Source organism: Carassius carassius, chromosome 43 (genome assembly GCF_963082965.1).
Source record: "Carassius carassius chromosome 43, fCarCar2.1, whole genome shotgun sequence".
Classification (NCBI taxonomy): Eukaryota; Metazoa; Chordata; class Actinopteri; order Cypriniformes; family Cyprinidae; genus Carassius; species Carassius carassius.
In genome coordinates this window covers 3,095,826-3,119,941 of record NC_081797.1, presented here as the reverse complement: position 1 = coordinate 3,119,941, position 24,116 = coordinate 3,095,826, and the positions used below count along the sequence as shown (strand labels likewise).

General features: G+C 38.2%; 1 protein-coding gene across 8 annotated transcripts in view; it reads right to left on the bottom strand.

Moving 5' to 3' along the window:
- neo1b (neogenin 1b) overlaps positions 1-23,332 on the bottom strand; it is a 127,427-nt gene extending 104,095 nt beyond the window's left edge. For 2 of the 8 annotated variants that reach the window (XM_059536515.1, XM_059536516.1), the window contains exons 1-2: positions 22,874-23,329; positions 22,503-22,544 (exon numbers count right to left, since the gene is read on the bottom strand). In XM_059536515.1, coding sequence (XP_059392498.1) covers positions 22,503-22,544; positions 22,874-22,949 — 118 coding nt within the window. In that variant the 5' untranslated portion in view covers positions 22,950-23,329. Of the gene's footprint in view, positions 1-22,502; positions 22,545-22,873 lie in introns of all 8 variants that reach the window. The other 6 variants (XM_059536510.1, XM_059536511.1, XM_059536517.1 and 3 more) reach the window with 6 other exon arrangements.
- Positions 23,333-24,116: the final 784 nt, after the last annotated feature.

Sequence of the window (24,116 nt, the reverse complement as noted above, 5' to 3'; positions counted from 1 at the left end):
AAAGAACTATAAATCTTTCAAGAACGATTCTGCAAGACTGTGTTCAGCAAGAAATTGCAGCATGTTAAGTCAATAGAGAAAGAATCTAAACCAGCTTCATCATTCTGCTGTGAGCATTCACATCTCGGTGTGAGCCAATGCTCGCGGCTGCTTGTAACGGTGCAAAGGATTTCTGCAGCACTCACCTTCAGACATTGGATCCAGGAAACAATTCATGAACAGAACATCAAAACGCAGGATGTCTGTGTATTTGGCTTTGCTACTTAATAACTCAACCCCTCATCTGTTGCATACAGCCAAAATCTAAATCAGAAGCTTCCAACTCCAACCTGAACCAAATTCATTTGGGAAAATAAATATGATTTTGCTGTGTAACTTCAGTGTCAGAAGTCAAAATTGAATTAAAGGAATAGTTCACCCAAAAATTTAATTTATGGAACACCCTCAATGCCATCCACGATGTGGATGAGTTTGTTTCTTTATCAGATTTGGAGAAATGTAGCATTGCATCACTTGCTCACTACTGGATCCTCTGCAGTGAATGGGTGCCATCAGAATGAGAGTCCAAACATCTTATAAAAAGATCACAAAAATCCACACCACTCCAGTCCATCAGTTAACATTTTGTGAAGCATTAATATTGCTGTTTATAGTGGAAAAGTCATCTCACTTGATTTAGGAGAGAAATATGCACAGATTAGGTACGGTTTATGAACCAAAACAGTACAAAATTGCTTACAAAATGTTAACTGCTGGACTGGATTGGTGAGGATTACTTGTAGATTATTGTGATGTTTTTATCTGCTGTTTGGACTCTCATTCTGACGCCACCCATTCACTGCAGAGCATCCATTGGTGAGCAAGTGATGGAATGCTACATTTCTCCATTTCTCAAACTGATCCACATTTTGGATGGACGGAGAGTGAGGACATTTTTAGCAAAGTTACATTTTTGGGTGAACCATTCCTCAAGACAATCTCACTTGATATTCAGAATAAATGCACATTCGACTTCAACTCTTAGACACTTTTCTCAACCCAATCAATTCCTTACAGATAGAATCAAATATGACCCCACACTTTTGTTCTTAAAGAAAGCATCACTTCTTCAGTATTTCCCTGATAAATGTATTAGCTCACAGAAGAATAATGAGTTCAGACTAAAACTCCCCGAACACCATTCCATCTAAAACGTAGAAACCTGAGCGCTCCAGACTTCAGGTCAGCCCAAGACTGCAAAGCATTTACGTGGGTTTAACTGCTGAATCTTTGGAGGCCGGATTAGTTGACATCTCTGTGCAGCGGAGGCATTTGAGTGACGCAGATGAATAGGGCAGAAACGCTGGATTACCATGCTATTACAATGCAAATAGATTTCAAGGTGGGTCGTAGCCATGACAGCGAGACACCGGCATCGTGCCGCTCAGAGGGATTCGATTAATAACCAAATTAATTTACAGCAAAGGCTGCCATGACATGAGATTTGATCCTCTGAGATGCTCGCCAGAGAAAAGAGTAAGCGCGTGTAACTAAGTGGGGGTGGAACATGAGAAAATAAGCATACAAATAAACATTCTCGGCTGTGTTTCTTGAACCACTTTAGTCACACGGGGTGAACACGAGTGCACAGTCTCATTCAGAGAAAATGAACATGCTCACACACTCCGGGCCAGAGTGTGTACCAGCGGGACACTTGGTATAGCCCCCAGCAAACAAACTCTGCCAGGACATGTTCAAGAGCTGTAACACACTTGCTCTCTCTCTCTCAAACACACACACACACACACACCAACTCTTCCAGGACAGAGTGACTGGCACAAATCCTATGGCTTGTCAGAGATAAGGTTACAAAACCAATATTGTCCTACGCATGGTTATCTCGTAGCCTGCAGTAACTTTATTACACATGCATTTACTGCAGGAAATTCAGCGCTGGTTTAGACAAGGTGATCCCAACCTTTGCAGACATTCACTGATTATAGCCAATGATTGTAGTTTGGAGCACGAAAATGCAAAATGTCTCTCTCTCTCTCTCTCTCTCTCTCTATATATATATATGAATGAATGAATAAGAAATAGAAATAAATAAACATACATATATACATACTAGGGATGGGCGTTTTCCGCAAATATCACATTCGAATATTTGAGCTCACAAAAAACGAATATTCGAATATTCGTTTATTTAAATGAAGTTTAATGAGACAGACGTTATTTTTCAGCAACATTTATTGTTTCCGTCATTTTGAACAAGCTTACACACAATAATCTTGAACATTACACATCGTGTTTTGTAGCTGAAAACCTTTAACAATGCGTGCAAACAAACAAAAGTACAGATTAAAAAAAAAAAAAAAAAGTGAACAAAAAAAACGTAAAGCAGCCTGCAGCGATTAGGCTATTGTAGAACATAGCCTACACTTAATTTTGAAACTTTTAAACAGTCAGCAAATCTTTTTTGCTTTTTTTTCTGTTGTTTTACATGTTCTTGTTAAGAAATACGGGCATGTAAACATGATCGGGGGAAAGTCGGCTCCTTAGTCTGTTAACAATAAGACCGGCCGCGGAGAAAACGCGCTCTGATGGCACAGACGTTGGGGGGACTCACAAACAACGGTGTGCTAAGCGAATAAGTTTTGTGAAGCGCTTAGTGTTTTCGTTTCACCACTGAATGGGATCCTCATCTGGTGGAATACATGGCTCCAGCAAGAACTGTTCCCACTCATCTCGGCTGGACTCTCTGTAATCATCGCTGGAGAACTGGCTCAGCCTTTTCCGACAAGTGGGCATTGCATCCTTTTCATCATTGGTGACGCACCACTCGCATCAAGGAAAATGTTCTGATAATGTTCAAAAAAGTTTTTTTTTTTTTTTTTTACTTCTCTCATGTTTTCATCGAGAAACCTGAGATGTTTGTGCCGAGGGTCTAGGGCAGACGCGAGAAGAGGAGTTTTCACTGCATTCTCCAAGTTAGCGGTGTTTATTCGTTGCTTGAGAGATGCCGCAACAATGTTCCTGAATTCGGTCACTTTCTGTGATTCTCCACGGCATATTTGAAGTACTGTAGAAGACTGCAGTTCTTATTAGGGGCCGTTCACATATCGTGTTTTTTTGCGCGCTCAAGTTCGTTATTTCCAATGTAGGCGCGCGGTATGCGCGCTCATAATTGAAGCGACGCGGTCGCAGACATTTACATTTATTCATTTAGCTGACGCTTTTATCCAAAGCGACTTACAATTGCCACATATGTCAGAGGTCGCACGCCTCTGGAGCAACTAGGGGTTGAGTGTCTTGCTCAGGGACACATTGGTGTCTCACAGTGGATTCGAACCCGGGTCTCTCACGCCAAAGACGTGTGTCTTATCCACTGCGCCAACACCACCACCACTGGCGCAGACGCGCCAGTTTTTTCCAGTCGCGTCCGCACCGCATCGAGTTAAAAACATCTCAACTTTCAGAATGCCGCAAGCGCACCGCGGGTCATGTGACAAGAACTAAACATTCAGATTCATCCTTTCCCGAAACAACGTTGAAAGCTCAGCCAAGATGAAGGAACAGCTGATCATAGCTGTATATGGATTGCCATTTTTAAATAAATTTAGTAGCAGAGCTACTGAAAGCGATTTTTTGTGCTGCAAATCCATTTATCCTTTGCTGAAATTTCCGCGTCTTCATGGAGAGAGCGCGTCATTGTTACAACGGCAGACGCCTCAGGGGCGCTTCTGCCCGAGCACTTTGGAAAGAAGGAGAAAGCAGCACGCATAGCGTTTTTCACGCGTTTTTAGGCGTGATATGTGAACGGTCCCTTATTCATTCATTAATAATTTTTTGCTTGCATACATCTTCAAATATGCTGTAGAGAATCACAGAAAGTCACCAAATTAGGTTTTATTGTGAACTTTTTTTTTTTTGCAAAACTCGAATATCATTTTTATTTATCGAATAATTAGAGCAGAACGAATAGTCGAATGTTCGACTATCCGTGCACACCCCTAATACATACACACACATAAATACATACACAAATACAAGAAATAAAAAAAAATGTCTACACATATATGTGCACATACACAAGAAATATACATACATAAATATTATATTTAGACGACATAACATAAATAAGTATTAAATATAAATAAAATAAAAATTAGGTGGCATTTAGATGTTTTAAATGCTAAATACAATCACTTTTTCTGTAAATACTATTATTAAATATAAAAAACATTTAGGGAAAAATGTTTCTAAACAAATAAAAATACAAACAAAATATTTAATACAAATAATAACAAAACTATTTTGAGTAGAAAAGTGTCTTATAAACAAATAGATAAGATTTTTTTATAATAATAACAATAATAAATTATAAGTAAAAACATTTATATATAAAAAAAATAATGTATACAATTAAAATTCAAGTTTATAATAATAATAATAATAATGAGTATAAATATCTTCCAAGTAGTTTCTTAGCTTAGCTGTAGGCTGCTTACAAATGCTTCAAAGTGGCTGATCCTATCGGATTTTACAGCCGGACCCATCCGTTTTATAAGGGATAAATATTTTATCCGTTTGCTTTGGAATCTGACAGAACATTCCACAGCACTGTGACAATTACTAAACAATAATTAGAGCAGAACGAATAGTCGAATGTTCGACTATCCGTGCACACCCCTAATACATACACACACATAAATACATACACAAATACAAGAAATAAAAAAAAATGTCTACACATATATGTGCACATACACAAGAAATATACATACATAAATATTATATTTAGACGACATAACATAAATAAGTATTAAATATCAATAAAATAAAAATTAGGTGGCATTTAGATGTTTTAAATGCTAAATACAATCACTTTTTCTGTAAATACAGCAAAAAAAAATTATTAATATAATGCCACATGCAAAATTGTTTTGAATAATAAAAAAAATTTAAATAAAAAATAAGAAACACTGAAATGATTCCCAAAAACCAAATCAAATCCCCTAGAATCAAACTCCGACTATGACCTGAATCAAAACACACACAGCTGAACAAATGACTTCTTAAAGCCTCATAATAACTTGACAAAGAGTGGCAGCCAATTCAATCAAGTACAGTATAATAAATGATATGTAGCTATATTAGCAGGGAAGGCGGGCCAGGGATTGAAAGGACGATCATTTACTGTATGACAGGTCGTGAAGGACCTGTGTTTTTGGACGCAGCAGAGCCATTTCTCCTGGCCTGTCTGAGGCAGGGTTATTAATTAGCACTGAATAGAGAATTAATGGGTGCTCTGAGTGAACTCTTTTGGCGACTCGAGACTGAAAGAGCAGGCGAGGAGGAAGCGTGGCAGTATGCGCGAAGAAAGTTGTTCGCAGAAGATCTCTGGATGCCAATAAAATCTCAGCGCTGACAGAAGGACCGCAGCACACAGCGGGGGTCTTCATTAAACGCTGACGCGGAGCAAGAAACGCCACTGGATTCCATCATAAATAAAGCATCACAACTGGTCTGAGATCAGACAACAACAAAGAGCGTTTCTATGGATTCTGGAGATGAATTTAACAGACATAGTTATTACACATTCAGAAAAATCTAACTATTATGAAGTTTTCAGACTAAATGGCAATCACTTACTGATGCAATATAGTCTGCCTGTATATCAATAAACAAACAGATGCACACACAATCAAAAGGAGACTTCAAGACTCCTCCAATGTTTCTCAACCCAAATTCAGAGCATCACGTTGAGGGTTTTTCCACCAAGGACAGTGTGTATTATTCATCCTCAAATAAATAAACCAAGGGCAACAGCGCTGCTAAAGGCCCCAGATAGCTCACAGCGTATCAAAGTAAACATTAGACCTAGAAACACACCGGCAAAATAGAGACATACATTCAACCTGCCTGTATCAATCTGTGTGATGTGAGAAAATAACATCTTGACAAATACTATTATGTCCAGTGGGAAATACCTACCGCATTTCTACAATAGCTGACTACAGAAAACTCTACAGTGTAAGGCTAATGGGTTTTCATGCCTTTTTGCATGCATCTTTTACAGCACATCTCGAGGATCCGTCTAGTCAACAATGGGGTGTAAATGTGATGATTCAGAAATCTGGAGTAGATAACATTCAATAAAGCAAGGCTACTAAATGTTATTTTATTTTGCGCTATGCCTATCAACATCCCTTAATCACGGTAAAAATCTCTGTCATTTTTATTCAGCAATTTGATTTACTCTGTAGATCGAGAGGTTTCATAAACAGAAAGCAACAGTAATATCATAAAAGACTGAAAAATATCAATAATAAATATATTTTAAAAGTGGCTCTAAAAAGTCTTAATAATAAAAATAATAATAAAAATAATTTTTTTAAAGAAAAACGTCTCTAAAAAGTAAAAAGAAAAATTGTTTTGATTATTATAACAATTTGAGGATAAATTAAAAGTAAATAAATGTATATAACTATTATTAAATATAAAAAACATTTAGGGAAAAATGTTTCTAAACAAATAAAAATACAAACAAAATATTTAATACAAATAATAACAAAACTATTTTGAGTAGAAAAGTGTCTTATAAACAAATAGATAAGATTTTTTTTATAATAATAACAATAATAAATTATAAGTAAAAACATTTATATATAAAAAAAATAATGTATACAATTAAAATTCAAGTTTATAATAATAATAATAATAATGAGTATAAATATCTTCCAAGTAGTTTCTTAGCTTAGCTGTAGGCTGCTTACAAATGCTTCAAAGTGGCTGATCCTATCGGATTTTACAGCCGGACCCATCCGTTTTATAAGGGATAAATATTTTATCCGTTTGCTTTGGAATCTGACAGAACGTTCCACAGCACTGACATCAAGAAGCTCATCAGAATTCCGCTCATGGCACGGCCGCAGCGCTCCCAAATAAGGGTCAGTCCATCTCAAGCGAAACAGAACGAGCTTGAGATATGGGTTTGGCTTCATCTTGTTCTCTCAGAGCTGCTGCTCACTCAAGTGCTTCTTCATGCCGCTCCGAAGCGAGCTCTATTTTCCCAGCCACTGCACCCGGCAGGAAAAACACAGGTGGATACAGAGAATCAGGCTCAAGTCCAGAGAGAGCTGCTGTTGGAAAAGAGGAGGCGGTGGGTTTCTCTCATCGTGTGATTTGACCATCCAAACAAAACCACAAATCTGATCATTTAGAGACCGAGAGAGAAGAATGAAAAGTAGAATGAGGGAAAGGCGGATCGGAAGGATCCTGTTTCAACATTTGTGAGGTAAACGTTCACGGCCAACTGTTCAACTCCAGACAGAACAAAACACACCACAACATGAACTTGTGACTGAAACTAAAGGTTTATGGATGGGTCTTGTTAACAATCTTTTTTCTTTTTTTTCAAATAAAAAATTATTTGACTATTATTAATATATATAACTTATTTTAACTTCTGTTATAAATGTATTTAAAATATCACAGTAAACGTTAAAAAAGTTAAACTCTCTCTCTCTCTCTATATATATATGAAACTATTTAAGCAGTATTTATTATATTAAACATTGTTATTATTATTATTTATATAATGAAAGTAAACCAAGCCGGTGTTCCAGAGACTGTAAAGCAGAAATGTCGCTCATGAATTGCATTAATAATTCAATAAACGCTCATCCGAGCTATAAAGTGTCCATTAAGCAGTGAGACTACTTTTCTAGGTGATTGTGCTTCTGGTTATGTATTACCAAAACAATTCCTTTGCATAAACACTACTTCATCAACCTTTTTTTTCAGGATTCTTGCAATAATGTGTACAAATAACTAAATTATTGTCAATTACAAAGCAAGTTATTCTCTCCCATACTTCTGTGGCTATACTTCCAATACTAAAAAACGGTATTATTGCATTATCCCATTCACCTCAGTTTTGAGTCAGAACGATTTTCATCAAAAAAAAAAAAAACAGAGGTGGCAATCAACATTAAGGCTGCGGTCAATAGGGCTCAACTTACACTTAACCTGAAGAGTCTCCTGAGCTATAAAAGAGCGATCTCTGAGCAATAACATTTTCAAATCATCACAGATCCATCAGTGTGTGTGTGTGTGTGTGTGTGTGGGAGGGCTCCAAGACTCCTGCTGAGGATGTGAACAGCTCTTAAAGTGGGGTGTTTACAGAACACCTGCTCTGATGGTATGAGTGTGTGTGGTCCGCCATCATCAGCTGCACCAACACAAGCACTAGAAGTAGCTTCTGGTCTGGAAAAGATTCCCACAGAACAAGCCAGACGGAGGAATGTAGAAAATAGTTCAGGGACACACAATGTTAAAATTCTTGCTCATTCTGAAAATAATAATAATAATTATATATATATATATATATATATATATATATATATATATATATATATTAAAAAATTACAAATAATTATTAATTAATTTATATTTATTTATATTAAATATTGAACTACAAATAAAAATCAGTCATTCTAAATTGCAATTTTTTTGGGCAATAAATAAATGAAAACACACAGAAACATAACAAAGATAAATGAATCAATAAAATGAAATTCAATAAAAACCTAATAAAGACTTATTTTCATATAGGCATCTCATAAAACAAAAACTATTCATAAAATCTAATATAATTGATAATAATAATTCTGATATATTGAGCGTCATTAATAAGTCAAGTCGACAGACAGATAGATTTCATTCCAAAACCATATATGACTGACTTTCTTTGAATGCACTGGTTACTTTTTTCTGAATAATTAACGTAAATTGGGACTCAAGCTCAAAAGTGATAAAAAGGCATCATAAAAATATGCCTTGTCAAAAAACATAAAAATAAGGCAACTACGAAAGGATATCCCGAGGCAGAAACAGCATATTAGAACGTATAGGGACAGCGAAGAGCACCATTTGTGAAATATGCCCTAAATTTCAATCTGTTCCTCACATAAAGCTATCATATAACTTCAGAAGACTTGGAATACAGCACACGAGTCAAGTACATACTACTTCTAAGATACTTTTATGGTCCTTAGTAATTCCAGAGCTGAAGTCTCCAGCCTCTTTCTCTCTCAAGAGAGACGCATGAGAATAGCACTGCACTGACTGATGTTCAGCAGCCCCTCCAGAGTGTGTGTGTGTGTGTGTGTGTGTGTGTACACATGAAGCAACCCACACATATGTAGTCTCTAGCGTCAGCTCACAGCTAGCTCTCATTCCTTGGGTCTTTTAAAGTGAGGCCCATCACAGTCGAGTTGCCCTTTTCTCATTGATTTAGGAGCTTGTGTTCAGTGGCTTCAGAAAGAGGAGTGGGGGGGGGGGGTGTAGTACGGGTTTACACCAAAAATCTCAGCAGCAGAGAGAGGCTGACAGACAAAAGAGCAAGTCTCCTAAAACACAATACAAACACTTGGCTTCACAAACCGGACAGATTTGAGTTGTACCTTCACGACAGGAAACCAAGTCTCATTGGATGGGTCTGAACTAGCTGATGGCTGATAAAGACATGAAAGGCAATACAGTGGTTTTTACTGTGTAAAGGATACTCTCAGGCAACGAGAAGACAGACAACAAAATTCAAAACCTGGCGCAGTTCAAGAACTAAAAACTGCTTAGAATGTGTAACTACATCTATACATTTAAAGGAAAAGTTCAATGAAATTTTGCTGAACATGTACTCGCCCTCAGCCCATCTGAAATGCAGACGAGTTTGTTTCTTCATCAGAGCAGATTTGGAGAAATGTACCATTACATGCTTGCTTACCAATGGATGCTCTGCAGTGAATGGGTGCCGTCAGAATGAGAATCCAAACAGCTGATAAAAACCTCACAAGTAGTCCACACCACCCCAGTCCATCAGTTAATATTTTGTGAAGTGAAAAGTGGCAAAATGTGCAACTTCAAACCATTGCTTCTAGCAAAAATACAAGTCTTCTATCCATAATATTGCTTTCTCCATAGAAAACGCCATCTCGCCTGAATCAGGAGAGAAATATGCACTGATCAAACACAGCTTGTAAGCGAAAAACTATCCAAAACATCTCTAAACAAACCTGGGTGAATTTTGATTACAACATGAGATAGACCTTTTCCAATGGAGGAAGTGTTATTATGAGTTATAGACTCTTATTTTGGACTCTCATTCTGTCGGCACCCATTTACTGCAGAGGATCCATTGGTGAGCAAGTGATGCAATGCTATATTTCTCCATATGTGTTTTGATGATGAAACAAACTAATCTAGCCTACATCTTGAACGGCCAAATATGTTATTTGGATGAATTATTCATGAATTATTAAATCAATTTTTGCAATGGCCTATACCTAGATAACAGGGTAGCCCTGACTTTTCTGTGTTGATTTTGAGGAAAATAGGCAGAATGAATTTAAAAACTAGTAAAACATGGTAAATTGAGCTCTGAGTACTCTTAGCAAACAAATTAGCTAAACAAACAAACAAACAAAAATGCAAGGAGCACACTTTATAAAACAATATTTACTCAAATTTTATATTTCAAAGCAGATATTGTGCATTATCCACTGACAAAGAGGTAAGATGATTTTAAAAGTAATATGGTGGCTATGGTTATTAGCGCATGCTGAGAATCCTGACATGGCGACTATTAGCATGTCTGTAAGAGTGAGAAAAACTGAAAAGCAAATCACATGCACACCTTTATGCATGTGTGGAAGCCTACAAGTGAATGGTATTCTGAGATAAGAAGCCAACCAAAGTATCGACAGGAACAATGCCAAGATACACACATTCTTGCCTCTTTTAAGAAGGCCACAGCTAACTGGGAGTATGGTTCATGTTTGGTCCATATTTAGTGCTGCAGTCATGATCAAACCACCAGAGATCAGACATGTTAATAGTACCAAGTGTAAACCTCAGTGTACGGACTATCAGCATAAAAACATAGATGCTTCCCATAAAGCCCCAATATTCTTCAAAGAACAAAAAAGTATGCTGGTCTCCAACTCCGCACCCAGTTATTCTTTAGAACAAAGGCTTTTAAAACAACACCAATTAACACTCACACCTCAAAGCACTGCAAACCCGTAGGGACTCATCTAATAAAACAAAGTTAATAATACCCACACTTTCTCTTGCCGTCTTGTGCCTGTGCTTCCTACCTGACCGCCATCATTAGCCCAAGAAGGTTAAACGGGTTCTAGGAGTCCCAGAGGAGCCCAAACTGGGTCAGCGGTGAATATCTGTTCGATACAGGCTCTGCGCTGCAGGTTTTGAAAAATTGTGCTGGAGTCTCTCCGGTTGTGATCTGAACAATCTTTGATTACTTTTTATTTTCAGGCAAATGTAAATTAAATTCCAACAGCGCAGCGAGCACCCATCCTTAATTAAAACACAGCTGAGGCATTAGGAAATAAATTACTGATTCCAAGCAGAACAAGGAAAACAGTAAATTACACACACTTTAACAGCATGCTTTCCTCTGCACTTTTACAACTGCAAATTCACCTCGTTTAAAGTCACCATCTAAACTATGGTTGCAAAAATAATTCAATAGTTTAGTGTGATAACTTAATAACAAACTCATGCAGACTCTTCAACAAGAGTTGGAGGTGACTGTCAATAAAAATCTTATCCCAGCCTAAAGACCCATTCCTCCTAGAATAGCTCAAATAACTACATTAACATCCAGAATGGGTTTTTAAAGTGTGGAACACATTCTGAAAAGGATTCCAATGATGCATTATTGCTACAGTTGTCATACAGACTTTGCTATTCTTCCAGAATTAGAAAAATTATTCAAATTGTATAGTTATAGTTATCGTCCTTAGTGCAAATAAGCCTTAGAACAATAAAAAGGTAAAATATAAAAAACATTACCCATTATACACCATGCGATTTTTCCGACTCATCAAAATCTCCAGTAGCACCAACACACACTGATTGCTAATTTGAAGAAATCATGCTTGCGTTAAATAGTTTCTGTTGAACTTTGTTGAACTGCTTTTATATTAAAAATGGGGCTTTTATGGTTAATGAAAATGAAAAACAGTGATACAAAATGGCCAAATATGTTTTCTTAAGGAGATCAATTATCTCAATATGTAATTTAAGACCCCAGAACGTGTCTGTGAAGTTTCAGCTCAAAATACACAGATCATTATATTATTTTGAAAATGCCTATTTTGAGTGGAAGCAGAAACATGTGGTTTTGTGCATGTCTCTTTAGATGCAAATGAGCTGCTGCTCCCCGCCCCCTTTTCCAGAATAGTGGTATGCCTTAACAGTTTGTTACTCTGCTAAAAAAAAACACATTTGATTATAATGTTTATCGTGCTGAAATCATGCGTTTTAAACAACATTAGTTTGAACTTCCTACAGGGTTTTCTAAACACACATCCAAATCACGTGCACAGAAAGCAAACTCACACGACATGCGTGTACTCAAGTTTGTTAAAAACGAGTTACAAAAACCGTTCGGTTATGTCTGTGAAGGTAAACAGCTGGGACAGAAATCACATGTTTATATTAGATCGGTTTGGCTGCAGCGTAATATAAGTAAATAAATCAATTAATCCACTGCTCTCTTGTCTCCTCTGAGGCTGGGACTCAAATACAGAAGAGATAACATGCTTTGCTCCTACTTTTGCCATGGCGTTAGAACTGGTACACTGTTGTCGCTTGGGAAAACAGAAAACTTGCAGATTAAGGAGTGGGGATGTTATAATGAGATCCCTTTTCTACGTCATGGGGAGAGCGAAATATGACCGGCTCGTTTTTCCACAAGTTTACTTGGTTGTTCTTTTTCACATTTTCTGCATTGGTAGATCCACCGCGGGCCGGTTAATAGGACTTGGATGCAAAAAGTCACCTTTAGCACTTTACAGCCCAAATTTGGACTAGTGTATATCAGTGTACCACTAGTTTATAAAGTCTGTGTGTGTGTGTGTGTGTGGATGAATGGTTCGGAAAAGACCAGCAAACAAAAGTGCTGTCTCTATTTCGACTAGAAAAAAAAATAGGAACAGGTGGACAGGGACCTAGGAGGCTCCCAGGTCTTATTACAAACATCAACTGGATTTTTTTTTAACTTACTTTGTTTTTTGCCGTATGTCAAAGGAATGATTTTATATCAAAAATAATCTCTAGGTGGAGCTCATGCTGGGTGGATCATGAAGCTTAGGACCTAGCTTCGTTTTCATCTCCATCTCGGTTTTTTATCCTTTACTTCTGATTCTCACCTGTCTGCGACTACCCCTTCCATTAGTTTCCAACTCTCTTCCTCCATGCCGTTCCTTTTATCTCTTCTCAGCAGGCGCTCAGAATGGCTTTAAAGAAACGTAAGCTCAAACTCTCTGGATGGGAGGGAAAAAACATATCCTGGTCCTCAAAGCGAGCAGAATAAACTACTCAGGAACTGTTAATAAACTGACATCTCTGTTATCTATCACTGTCTTCATCGCAAAATTGCACTTGGAAAGTAAATTGTTTTTTCAGTGGATAAATCCATCATAACATTAAAAAAAAAAGAACCGCAATGAAAGAGAGACATTGTAGCTTGAGGGTTTGAAAGGAGGGCTACATGTGTGTCGGGGTCTAAAGAAACCAATACTTGGGTGAGACCTTGGAGAGCCATTATTCAAAACATCTATGATTCAATGATGAAAATAAATTGTAAAGAACGAAGACCATTTTGACATGTTAGTGATCCTGAGATGCTACGAAGGGGAAATCTCACGCAAAAATGATAATTCTGACATCATTTATTACTGTACGAAGACAAAAGGAAAAGATCTGAAGAATGCTGAGGTTCAAAAAACACTGGATTCACTTGACTTTTTTTATTTTTTCAATTGAGACATTTCTCAATATCAGTTGTACTCTGCAGAAAGTTAGTCACATGGGTTTACTAGAAATGAGGGTGAAAAAAATAGAGAATTTTAATTTCTTGGCGAACTAACCCTTGAAGGCCGTTTCACATGACTTGCATCAGAGATTCAACATATTTACCAAGTCATTTTAACCACAACAAGGTTAAAAGAATAATTGGTTCAAAAGTTATGGTCACTCCACAGAGGTCAATGAAGCTTGAGTCATGTGGAACAGCCCTCACAACGCATTTGAAATGTAGAAAATGAGTCATTTCAATTTAGTAGAAGTATATTCTAATTTAATAACTGGAAGCCAAAAGGAAAGCGTAGTTAAACAACCAATGAGGCGTCATCCACACAAGATGCTTCCTGGAAAGTCTGAAAAAAAAACGACTTCCGGCAATAACGTTCCTAGAGTAGAGGGCACCAGTGACAAAGTCTGTTCAATTCATCATTTGCATTTCAAGAATCTCAAAGTCGCATTTGCAATTCCCAAACTCAGGCGAGGCTGCAATATTTTCGCTGCTTTTGACACCCACGTAATCTAACGAAAAGACTGTGACTCACAGCTCCGAGAGGCTATCCTCTGAGGATTCTGGGTGAGATATGCTAGAAAGGAAGGTTAACCACTATAACTGAGGTTTAGAATAATCTGCATTTAAAAGCGCAGCTTCTATTTCCCCGTCGATGTGTGTATAAACAGGCCCTTGGCTTTCATTAATACAGCAGATCCTGAAACGACACCGGAGTTTCATGGGACAAAAGCGATTCTCCGAACCCCTCCAGACAACTAACAGAGTTGGTCACGGCCAATCATTCTCTTTCTCGCCGAGGTTCCGGATAAACATCGTAGCCATCAATCACAGCCTTGGCTATGGAAAAGAGGAAAATTAGGGGAAGCAAGTGCTTTCCGCAGGTCACCAGGGAGCCGTACGTGTCGTTAAATTCCCCCCATCGCTTTTCAATTACATGCCGTATTTCACCGTCAGGGCCAATATGATGACAGAGATCGTAACAATGAATTCAGGAAGAATACAGTAAACAGATTCAAAACTCTGCTGGCGGCTCAAATATTATGTTACACAGGAAGACAGCAGCTTACACCAATAAGGTAATTCTATAGCTTTCACAAGACAAAAAGAGGAAAGTATTGCAGTTTTTGTAAAAAAAAAAAAAAAAAAAAAAAAAGTTATTTGCTAATATTATATGTTACAATAGTCATTATGAAACATTTATAGATTGATTTCATGAAAAGATTCCAGAAGTATCTTGCATGACTTGTTACATTAACTCAAATGTGACAATTTGCGATGGACTGTGATTTGGATAATACTTAAGAAACGCCTCTCTTAGTAAACCTCAAAATGCTAATTATGAGAAAGTATTATACAGCCAGGGTTGTTTTTGTGTGTGTGTGTGTGTTCTTCCTCCCTGGGTAGGGATGGTTAAGGTTTGGGGTTTAACACAATTATTTTATTGTATGTTGATCAGTTTGATGTAAGTGTATTTTATGCTGTCTTGACAAAATGCCAATAAAAAAGATTGAAAATAGAAATTAGGCAATTGAGCATTGTATTTGTGTAAATTTATCATAAAGGCATTTTTATATGAAGCACTGCACTGAAATTAAAACAATTTAAGCAAAAACTATAAACTCCACATCAATTTGTCCACTGAATTGGTGTAAATATTGTTCATTAAAAGCATTCTTAGGCAAAAAATGTGATTGCATTTAATGCTGCATTCTAAGCAAGTCATACTTCAATGAATAATTTACACAAATTCAAGTTGATGGATGAGATCCATTGCATGCCCTGTATTTTTAGCTCTCACAGTCTTATCTTCACGTCAAATTTTATAGCATCTAGTCTGTTATTCTCATTTAGGCCAAAATAGAGACTCTTTCAACCCCTTTCTACACACACACACACACACACACACAAACACACACACACGCACGCACACACACACGCACACACACACACACAGACGCCCACCCAGGGCCATATTTACACAGGCAGTTCAGACAGATGAACAGCTTTTCCTATTGGCTTCCTGCATAACGCACAACAGCTTCCCCAAAGGAAAACTCATCAATATAACCCTCTGTGACCCTGAGCAAACCTCTGAAAACACAAAGAGAACATCACTAAAATCACCAGCTCTATAAATCCGTGAAACAAAGTTCACCCGTCAAAAGGATGTTCAAGTCCAAATCAATCTACATAAAATGAATGTCCGATTCTACTGAACATTTGTTAATGTCAATGTCAAAATGGAGACATTGTTTAGGGTCCTGTTTCAGATAATTTAGCTTTAAATAATCCCAATAGTTAAAGAAGTAATTTAATACTGAAATAAAACACATTAAAGCCATAATATCAAATAACAACAACATTAGAAATGTCACTATTGGGAGAGATGAAGACACGTTGGAGGGGTGACCTTGACCTTCAACCTCAACATCTCAGTTCTCTTTTTCAAAACTAAATGTTTCGGAAGGGAAATCCACATTCAGATCTGACACCATTCTGATTTAAAACCCACTTTACGCCATCAAATCAGTTAATACGAGATAAAAATCAAGCCTCACTCTACATTTCTCGTCACATTTGTGTGAATGTTGTTTAAAGGGAACTTAGTTGTAAATGTGCTTAGTTACAGTTTATTTTATATATTAATAGCCAGCAGATAAGCAAGGGCATAGCTAGGGTCTTAGCAAGTAGAGATTTGAAGTCCACTTCTCCAAGATTTATTTAGACCACATTCAGAACGGGACAAACTATCCACTGGCTAATGATCAGTCACCTGTTCTGCCCTGAGGGAACACTTGAACCGAAGACCCTGGTGTGTTTAGTGCACCATTTGTGCCCCTTAAAAAAGGAGCATATACACACACACACACTGTAACCTGCCACTATCAAGCTCCGAATAGTGTGTGTGTGAGAGAAAGTGAATAGCAGGAATCTTGGTTAATTATCACCCGCCTGCTGTCACAACCATCAGTCTCAGTGACAGCACTACTGCCAACAGCACACTCGCAGGCTTGTTAAAGCGCATGTGCGTCTGTGTGTGTGATTGATGTATGCACAGCAAACACGATGCCCTAAGAACCCGACAGAATACAGCCAATGATTAAATCATGTCCTGGCCTTCATATACGCCACAGACAGACATTACTCGCTAACGGCGGGGCGAAGAAAAACACACAATTTATGCATTTCATCCAGGGGAAGGGTTAATCAGTGTCCCCTGGGAGACGTTCACGGAGTCGCTGCGTGTTTGATGGATGTGTCCTGCCAATAAAACTCCATGTATATACTCCATGTACTCCTGACATGCCTTCAATCATGTCTAATTAGCAAAAACAGCAATTTTCTTTCAGATGCGAGTCTACATACAGTGGCGGACGCCTGCTTCCGAGATAAACCCTGCAAAATATTTGCAATCTGCTGCTACTTGAGGATGAAATGAATTGGCTTCCTGACAACGCAATGAGGAAAACAACACTATCATTAAATTAATTCCCATCAGCAGGCACTCTGCAATCTGTGCTGCTGACATTCATAAAATACTACAAATACTTGCATGATTATTTATTCAATTGAATAATTCTTTCAGCATTTGGATCAATATTAAGTTAGTTATGGCGAGTTCAAACTCTAATTTTAATCACTATTTTATGACTTACCTCTTTTAGGTGCACAGCAGGAGGAAATTCCAGTTTGAAAGAAATCGACTTCATCAAAAAGTATTTTACATATCAGAGGGATGGCAACAATTAGTTGCTTCTTATTCACAAAATTTAACTCAAAAGAAAGAGCAGGAACACTAGGTCTAATACTAAGAACAAGAGCAGAAAGTTCTCCCAAAAATGGGCCATGATGTTCAAAAACCAACAAACAAACCAGAGCCTCGGGCAAACAGTCCACATGGAGTTACTAACTTTTTAATAATTCCACAACAATTTGCAACCTACTTGGGTTTCAAACTCTGCTCCACATCACCAACATCACCTCTTTCAGAGTCAAGCAAAGCCCGTCTCATCCCTGACAAAAAATAGAGCAACTCTTCCATAAAGCTAATGGGGAGGAAAGGCTGGTTTATCATTCGCCAGTCATCTTCGAGCCTGGATGCCCTTTATTGCCTTTCGGTAAAGCAGAGTACAAAAGAACATTAACATAAGCTTGGCTTCCCTTTTAAATGCATCATTTGTAAGAGGTAAGACAACATGAAGATTGGTTCAGATGGGGATTGTGGCTTTGCTTGAGGTATGAAAGAAATAATCGAAGCACGGTGGCTACAAACTACAAAGAATGTCATTAGCTTGCTCTCAATCACTTTAGTCAATGGCTGTATCCCAATACGACGAATTTTCAGAATTTTTTAAAATGAACATTTCAGTGCAATGAAAATGTTCAATAGCTAATCTAACGATGTGTGTTTTTAAGTTAGAGTGAGGTCATCCATTAAACTAGGCCAAATTGTTCAGACCTATACATGTCTAACTACGTTACAGAAGGTTTCTGCAGAAGAAAGGCAGTAATTTGCGTTCCCTACAGAGACTAAGTGAGCTGATATCAGCGGGAGGCAGCTAGCATGTGGCCTGGAGAACTGGAAAATTCTCTCCATGGTTACATACCCTCAAACCCACCAATCAGAGATCAATTACCATGTCAGCCCATTGCTTTTACTTTCGAAACACCAGCTCAAAAGACATGGCTCTATCGGGAAGTCAGTACTGTGAGGGGGGTGAATTTTTGTTCTGCATTATTAAGGGCACGGCCCTTGAGTAACAGGTGGATTGCTGCTGCTGTTACTGCCGTTGAGCTAGGTGGGCGTGGTTTCAGCAACCAGCTCCCACTTATTTTGCCCATTTTTAATTATCCGGAAGTGACGCAGGGTGATGCGCTGCCAAGATGGCAACAGCTGCCTCTGCCTACTTTAGGCTTTAAAAACACTCTTCGGAAAACTATGGGTGACAACATGGACATAGTGTCCATGACTTTATGCAGTCTATGGTTTATATATATATATATATATATATATATATATATATATATATTTTTTTTTACTCTATTCAAAATACCCACTTTTGAGTTTGAGAAAGTAAATGATGCCAGAATTTTCATTTTTGGGTGAACTAAAGAGGTCTTTCATAGATAGGCAGGTCAAAGTGGGCTGCTCCTAGCTGAGACATGATACACACGATGGCTACAAGAGATTCATCAACAGGTAAAGGACAAATCAGGTGGTATACACAGCCCAGAAGGTACAACATGATCAAATTAAACCAATTAATCACCGTTTTAGAGACAGCAAAGGTTCTCTTCCATTATTCATAGCCTCCTGCTTAACCCATTGGGAAAACCACAGCACTTACAGAAGGGGGTGAACTGGAGAGACTGCTATTCAACAAAGAACAGATGCTGAGTTTCAAAGTACAAATTATCAAATGTACCAGAGACATAATCCATAGGATCAACTTCAACCATGTTGAAAGAGCAGTGTATTAGATTTTTGGATGATGATTTGAACTATACAACTAGAGATGGTTTATGTCTTGTTCAGGTTCTCACAGACAGCTGTCAAGACCTTCAATCCATACAAAAGCCATGTATCTAAACCTCACAGCAAGGTTCAAACACTGGGCTCCTCTCAGCAAATGCTCTCCTGACCTCATTAAAATGATGCCTTCACCACAACCGTCCTCAATCTAAACACTCCTTACAAGAAAGCTCCAAAAAAGCCAAGAGAGGTGTTGGAGAAGCAATAACAACCAGCAAGAGTTCTCTATTCATTGAGACCGCAGAAGGAGAAATCAAGAGTGACCCCGTCTTTCAGGGCTGTGACCTTTCCCAGTGAGAGGCTGAGGGTCCGCCTAGTCAAACGCTATATTGAGAAGGACAAATACGTCTTCCTACTGCAAACAGCAACTCTCCTGCTGGAATTTTCCATCCTTTCCACACTCATGGATCTCAGTGGCTCCACAAAACTAAACCGCAGGGTTTCAACATGTGTTCCAGGCTAAAAAGCATTCGCAAAATTAACTTTTAGACCTCTAGAACAGATTTTTGAAAGAGATTACATTTTTGTGCTTGCAAGGAAGCAATATTTTACACACACACACACACACACACACACATACATATATATATATATATATAAATGACAGTTTGTACCAGGGTTGGGCAAAACTCGTTGGAAATGAAGAATTAGCTCCCTTTCAACAATCAATTTGGCTGCAAGTTGAATTTGAAATACAGGAAGAAGTCCATCACAGGCAATGCATTCTGGGAAATGAAGTGTTCTGCCACCACAGTCCACAAAAATGTGTTAAAAAAATTATGAAATATATAAACTAAATTTCTATATGTGGCACTTAAATTATAATTACCTGTCCATAAATCCTTCAAACCTCAGGGTTAAACCATTTTCAAACTTAAATCTTGCTTTTCTAGTTAAAATTAGCTTGAATGCTGCACAACCTTGTACAACGTATGTATGATATGCATTAAGTAAAGCGGTTTTAATTGCAAAAATCTGTGGAAAAGAAAGAATGTTTATAGCACACATAAGAAAGAAATAGAAAATTGCTTCAACATAGCTTGTATAATACATTAAGTGGTTCAAGCTGTTTTAATGTCAGAAATCTATGGAAAACTCCTACAGAAATTAAAAAAAAAAAATTATTCTCCCTGCAAATCTTTATTATTGGATTATTTCCGTTTTTTCATTACATGTCTCCACATTTAATAGGTTCAGCTGAGCATCTTTCCATTCAACCACAAATGTACACACTGAACAACTACATCTACAAGTACACATAGCATCAATCAGCCATAGGCGATCTAGAAGGTGAAAACTCCACAAATTGATAAGCAGCCAAGGGGAGAAACCAAACACTCTGTTGCCCACTGTCAGTCCCACTTAGACAAGAGCACAGATAAGACAGAATGAATGTGTTTGTCTTTGTGTTGGTTTCCTCGTCTCAACCAGCTGCAAGCTGCAAGAAAATGGCTTCATGCATCATTCTCTCAAAGCGCCAGACCAAGAGAGTATGAGAGTGAGTGTGGAGATTCACAAATTTACCCTCGAGCCTTGTGAATGAGATCGGGCTGTGGATATCCCACTAGTAGCAGCAATGGAAGGAGGTCAGTTGGATGCGCTAAAATGTCATTCAGGCTGACATAGATGAGGATTAAGCTTGCTTTTGAAGACCACAGACCCCCATCGCCTCGCCCCAACCACACACACAGCTAATGAGAGATGGAGATAGCTACAGATGTCTCCATTTGTGCCGTTTACCTGCTGTGCCAAAAGCAATTACGACAGCATGACACTTGTGACCAGCCCTTGCCATTCTAAAAGTGGCACGAGAGACGGCAAACTGGCTTTCATCTGATAAACCTTTTACAGACTTCTATGAATTGCATTAAAGATGGAACTTAACAAGAACATTAGACCGTCTGTTGTATTTTGAGAGTTGCTGTACATTGGAAGAAAAATCACTTACTGACATTGCGTCCAAAGAAATCAATGTTGCAAATTTTAAGTATGATTGATGTGTCCTAAATGGAAATCTATATGTGCATCACATGTATTTCAATGCAAGAGCAGCATTTAGTGTATTCGTAATCGTTATGTAGTTTGATTCAAAAATTTGCATAGCAATTATTAAATGCACCAAATCTTTCAAACTACATTTTATTTGAATCAAGCACACTTTTTTTATCTAGACACCACTTCAACTGAACTGTCAATAAGATTATTAACGGCAAGTATATTTAGCTACTGAGAAACAGAAGTGTGAACAAAACAGGTCCGTAAGCAATGATTCTGATAAACCGTTGAGTGTCAAATATTAACGAAAATAAAACCAAACAAATGAAAGGTTTGATGTGACTTTTTCTTCCACTGAGAAATCTATGAAACTATAAAGCATTGTGAATATAGTCAGTTTACGAGCAGACTATCTTTAAGAGAGGACTCGTGGCTTGGCTTTAAAATCTGTGCGCCTGAAACCTCAGGGAAATTCGTTTTTCAAATAAACAAAAACTTATTTTCAGAGGGACGCCATGATTAGCAACTCGAAACCGGCCACATGTACAAAGCACCATTCAAGTCCTATCTAGAATACTTTAAAACACAGAAAACATGCAATTTAGCTTTAAAAAAAGCTGATTCTCAAACATGCCCGCAACCATGACTTGAAGAATAAATACATCTGATTCCTTTTCAAAAGGGGGAAAAAGAATTTCAACATATGTCACTGTCTAAAGTAAATGATGTTGAATTCAGCCAAATATTGAGCAAATACAGCACAAATCTCTGAGTGGTCAAGCCCTGTTTGGTGTGACTAAGGTGTCATTTTACAAATTCACCTCAGAGCAATCTCAGTGGCAGACACTGAGGGAACTGATCTTCATTTGAGTCAGCCAGAAAATTCCCTTTCATCATTTCCAATAGTAAATGTTCCCCAATGTCTGAACCTGACCCTGTTATTACCATCAACCATCAATCATTACCCTCAGCTCTTCTTTTAGGTTCAATCAAGAGTTCCCCCATTCCCTTGTTTTGGAGCGGATGGATGAATGAATGGATGAGGGGCAGTGGTGGCTTTCTGCAAGAGCTCTTCTTTCCAATGCTTACCAACAAAACCTCCAAATCTGTAATGGCTTATTCTCTCGCTCTCTAAAAAAAATAAGTTTACATGATAGTCAAAGCAACCTGAGGTGATCACCTAGTTACCAATCACTAAATAACAGGATCACGTATGATCCTTTGCGGAATTTAAACCTTCAAGCTTCTACCAACCCAGATGTAACCACTAAACCTCACTATATAACCACAGTAACTAGGCTCTGCAGGGCAGAATGGTAAACATCGGGGTTGGTAAGATGAGCTGGTAGAAAAAGATTAATAAATGCTGAACATTATCATTGGATTTGGCGATGCCGCGCCGCGCTCGTAAACGCGTCCCCGTATTAACGTTAATACCGAACGAGAGAGACGGAACTTACCTTTATCCGCACCGCCGAACCGGAGAACGATGAGACTTGCGAAATAAACGATCAGCCGTGCCCCCCGCTCCGCCATCACTTTCTGAGGTAAAAAATACACAAAATAATCTCGGGGAAACGCACAAGTTATCCACTGTGTTTTCTGAGGTAAAGTTTTACCGACAAGGTGTTTTATACAAAAACGACGAACATCGTCCGCAACCGGCAAGATCTCGCGCTCCACCGGTGCCAACAAATAAACATTTAATTCTCCCGAGAGAGTCAAAGACGAGAAGGCGAAGGGTCCGGGTGTTTTCTTGAACTTAAAACCCCGAAGAGGGCTTTTAAAGGAGGCATTAAGTCAATCCACAGCCAATCCACAAAGGCAGCGGCTGCAAGCGGGTTCCGACGCGCTTCAGACCGATCCGGCGTGTTTCTGGACGCGCGGAGAAAGACGCGTTCAACAGATTTAACGGAACCGCAGTGAAATATCCAACATAAGCACACGGCGTGGGGTGCTGGAGAGGATTGTAGTGGGCATTGGTCCGTGAAAAAGCAGGCGTGGATTCTCAAAGGATTCTGGATTTTCTTTGGCCCGGGAAAGTCAAAAATCACGGCGTGTGGGTGCGTAATGCGCATGCGCACATCTGGATCCCGGTGTGTTGAGGTAATTGCTAACTTATGAATCACATTTCTTTTGAACCACCGCATCGTAGTACACACACATACAAACACACACATACAAACACACACACACACACACACACACACACACACATATATATATATATATATATGTGTGTGTGTGTGTGTGTGTGTGTGTATGTGTACAGATCTCTAACACTAGCTTGCTCTATTCTTTTTTTTTATTCTATCCGTTTTCTTTTTATTTATTATATTATTTAAAATTCCATGCTACGTGTACGGTGTTAACCTAACTGAGACTTGTTCTAGCACTTATATATCATTGCTCTTTTTGTTGTTTTTGATTGCTTACACTGTCCTCATTTGTAAGTCGCTTTGGATAAAAGCGTCCGCTAAATGAATAAAATGTAAATGTAAATACACACACACACACACACACACACACACACATATATATATATATATATATATATATATACAGTACAGACCAAAAGTTTGGACACACCTTCTCATTCAAAGAGTTTTCTTTATTTTCATGACTATGAAAATTGTAGAGTCACACTGAAGGCATCAAGGGCTATTTGACCAAGAAGGAGAGTGATGGGGTGCTGCGGCAGAT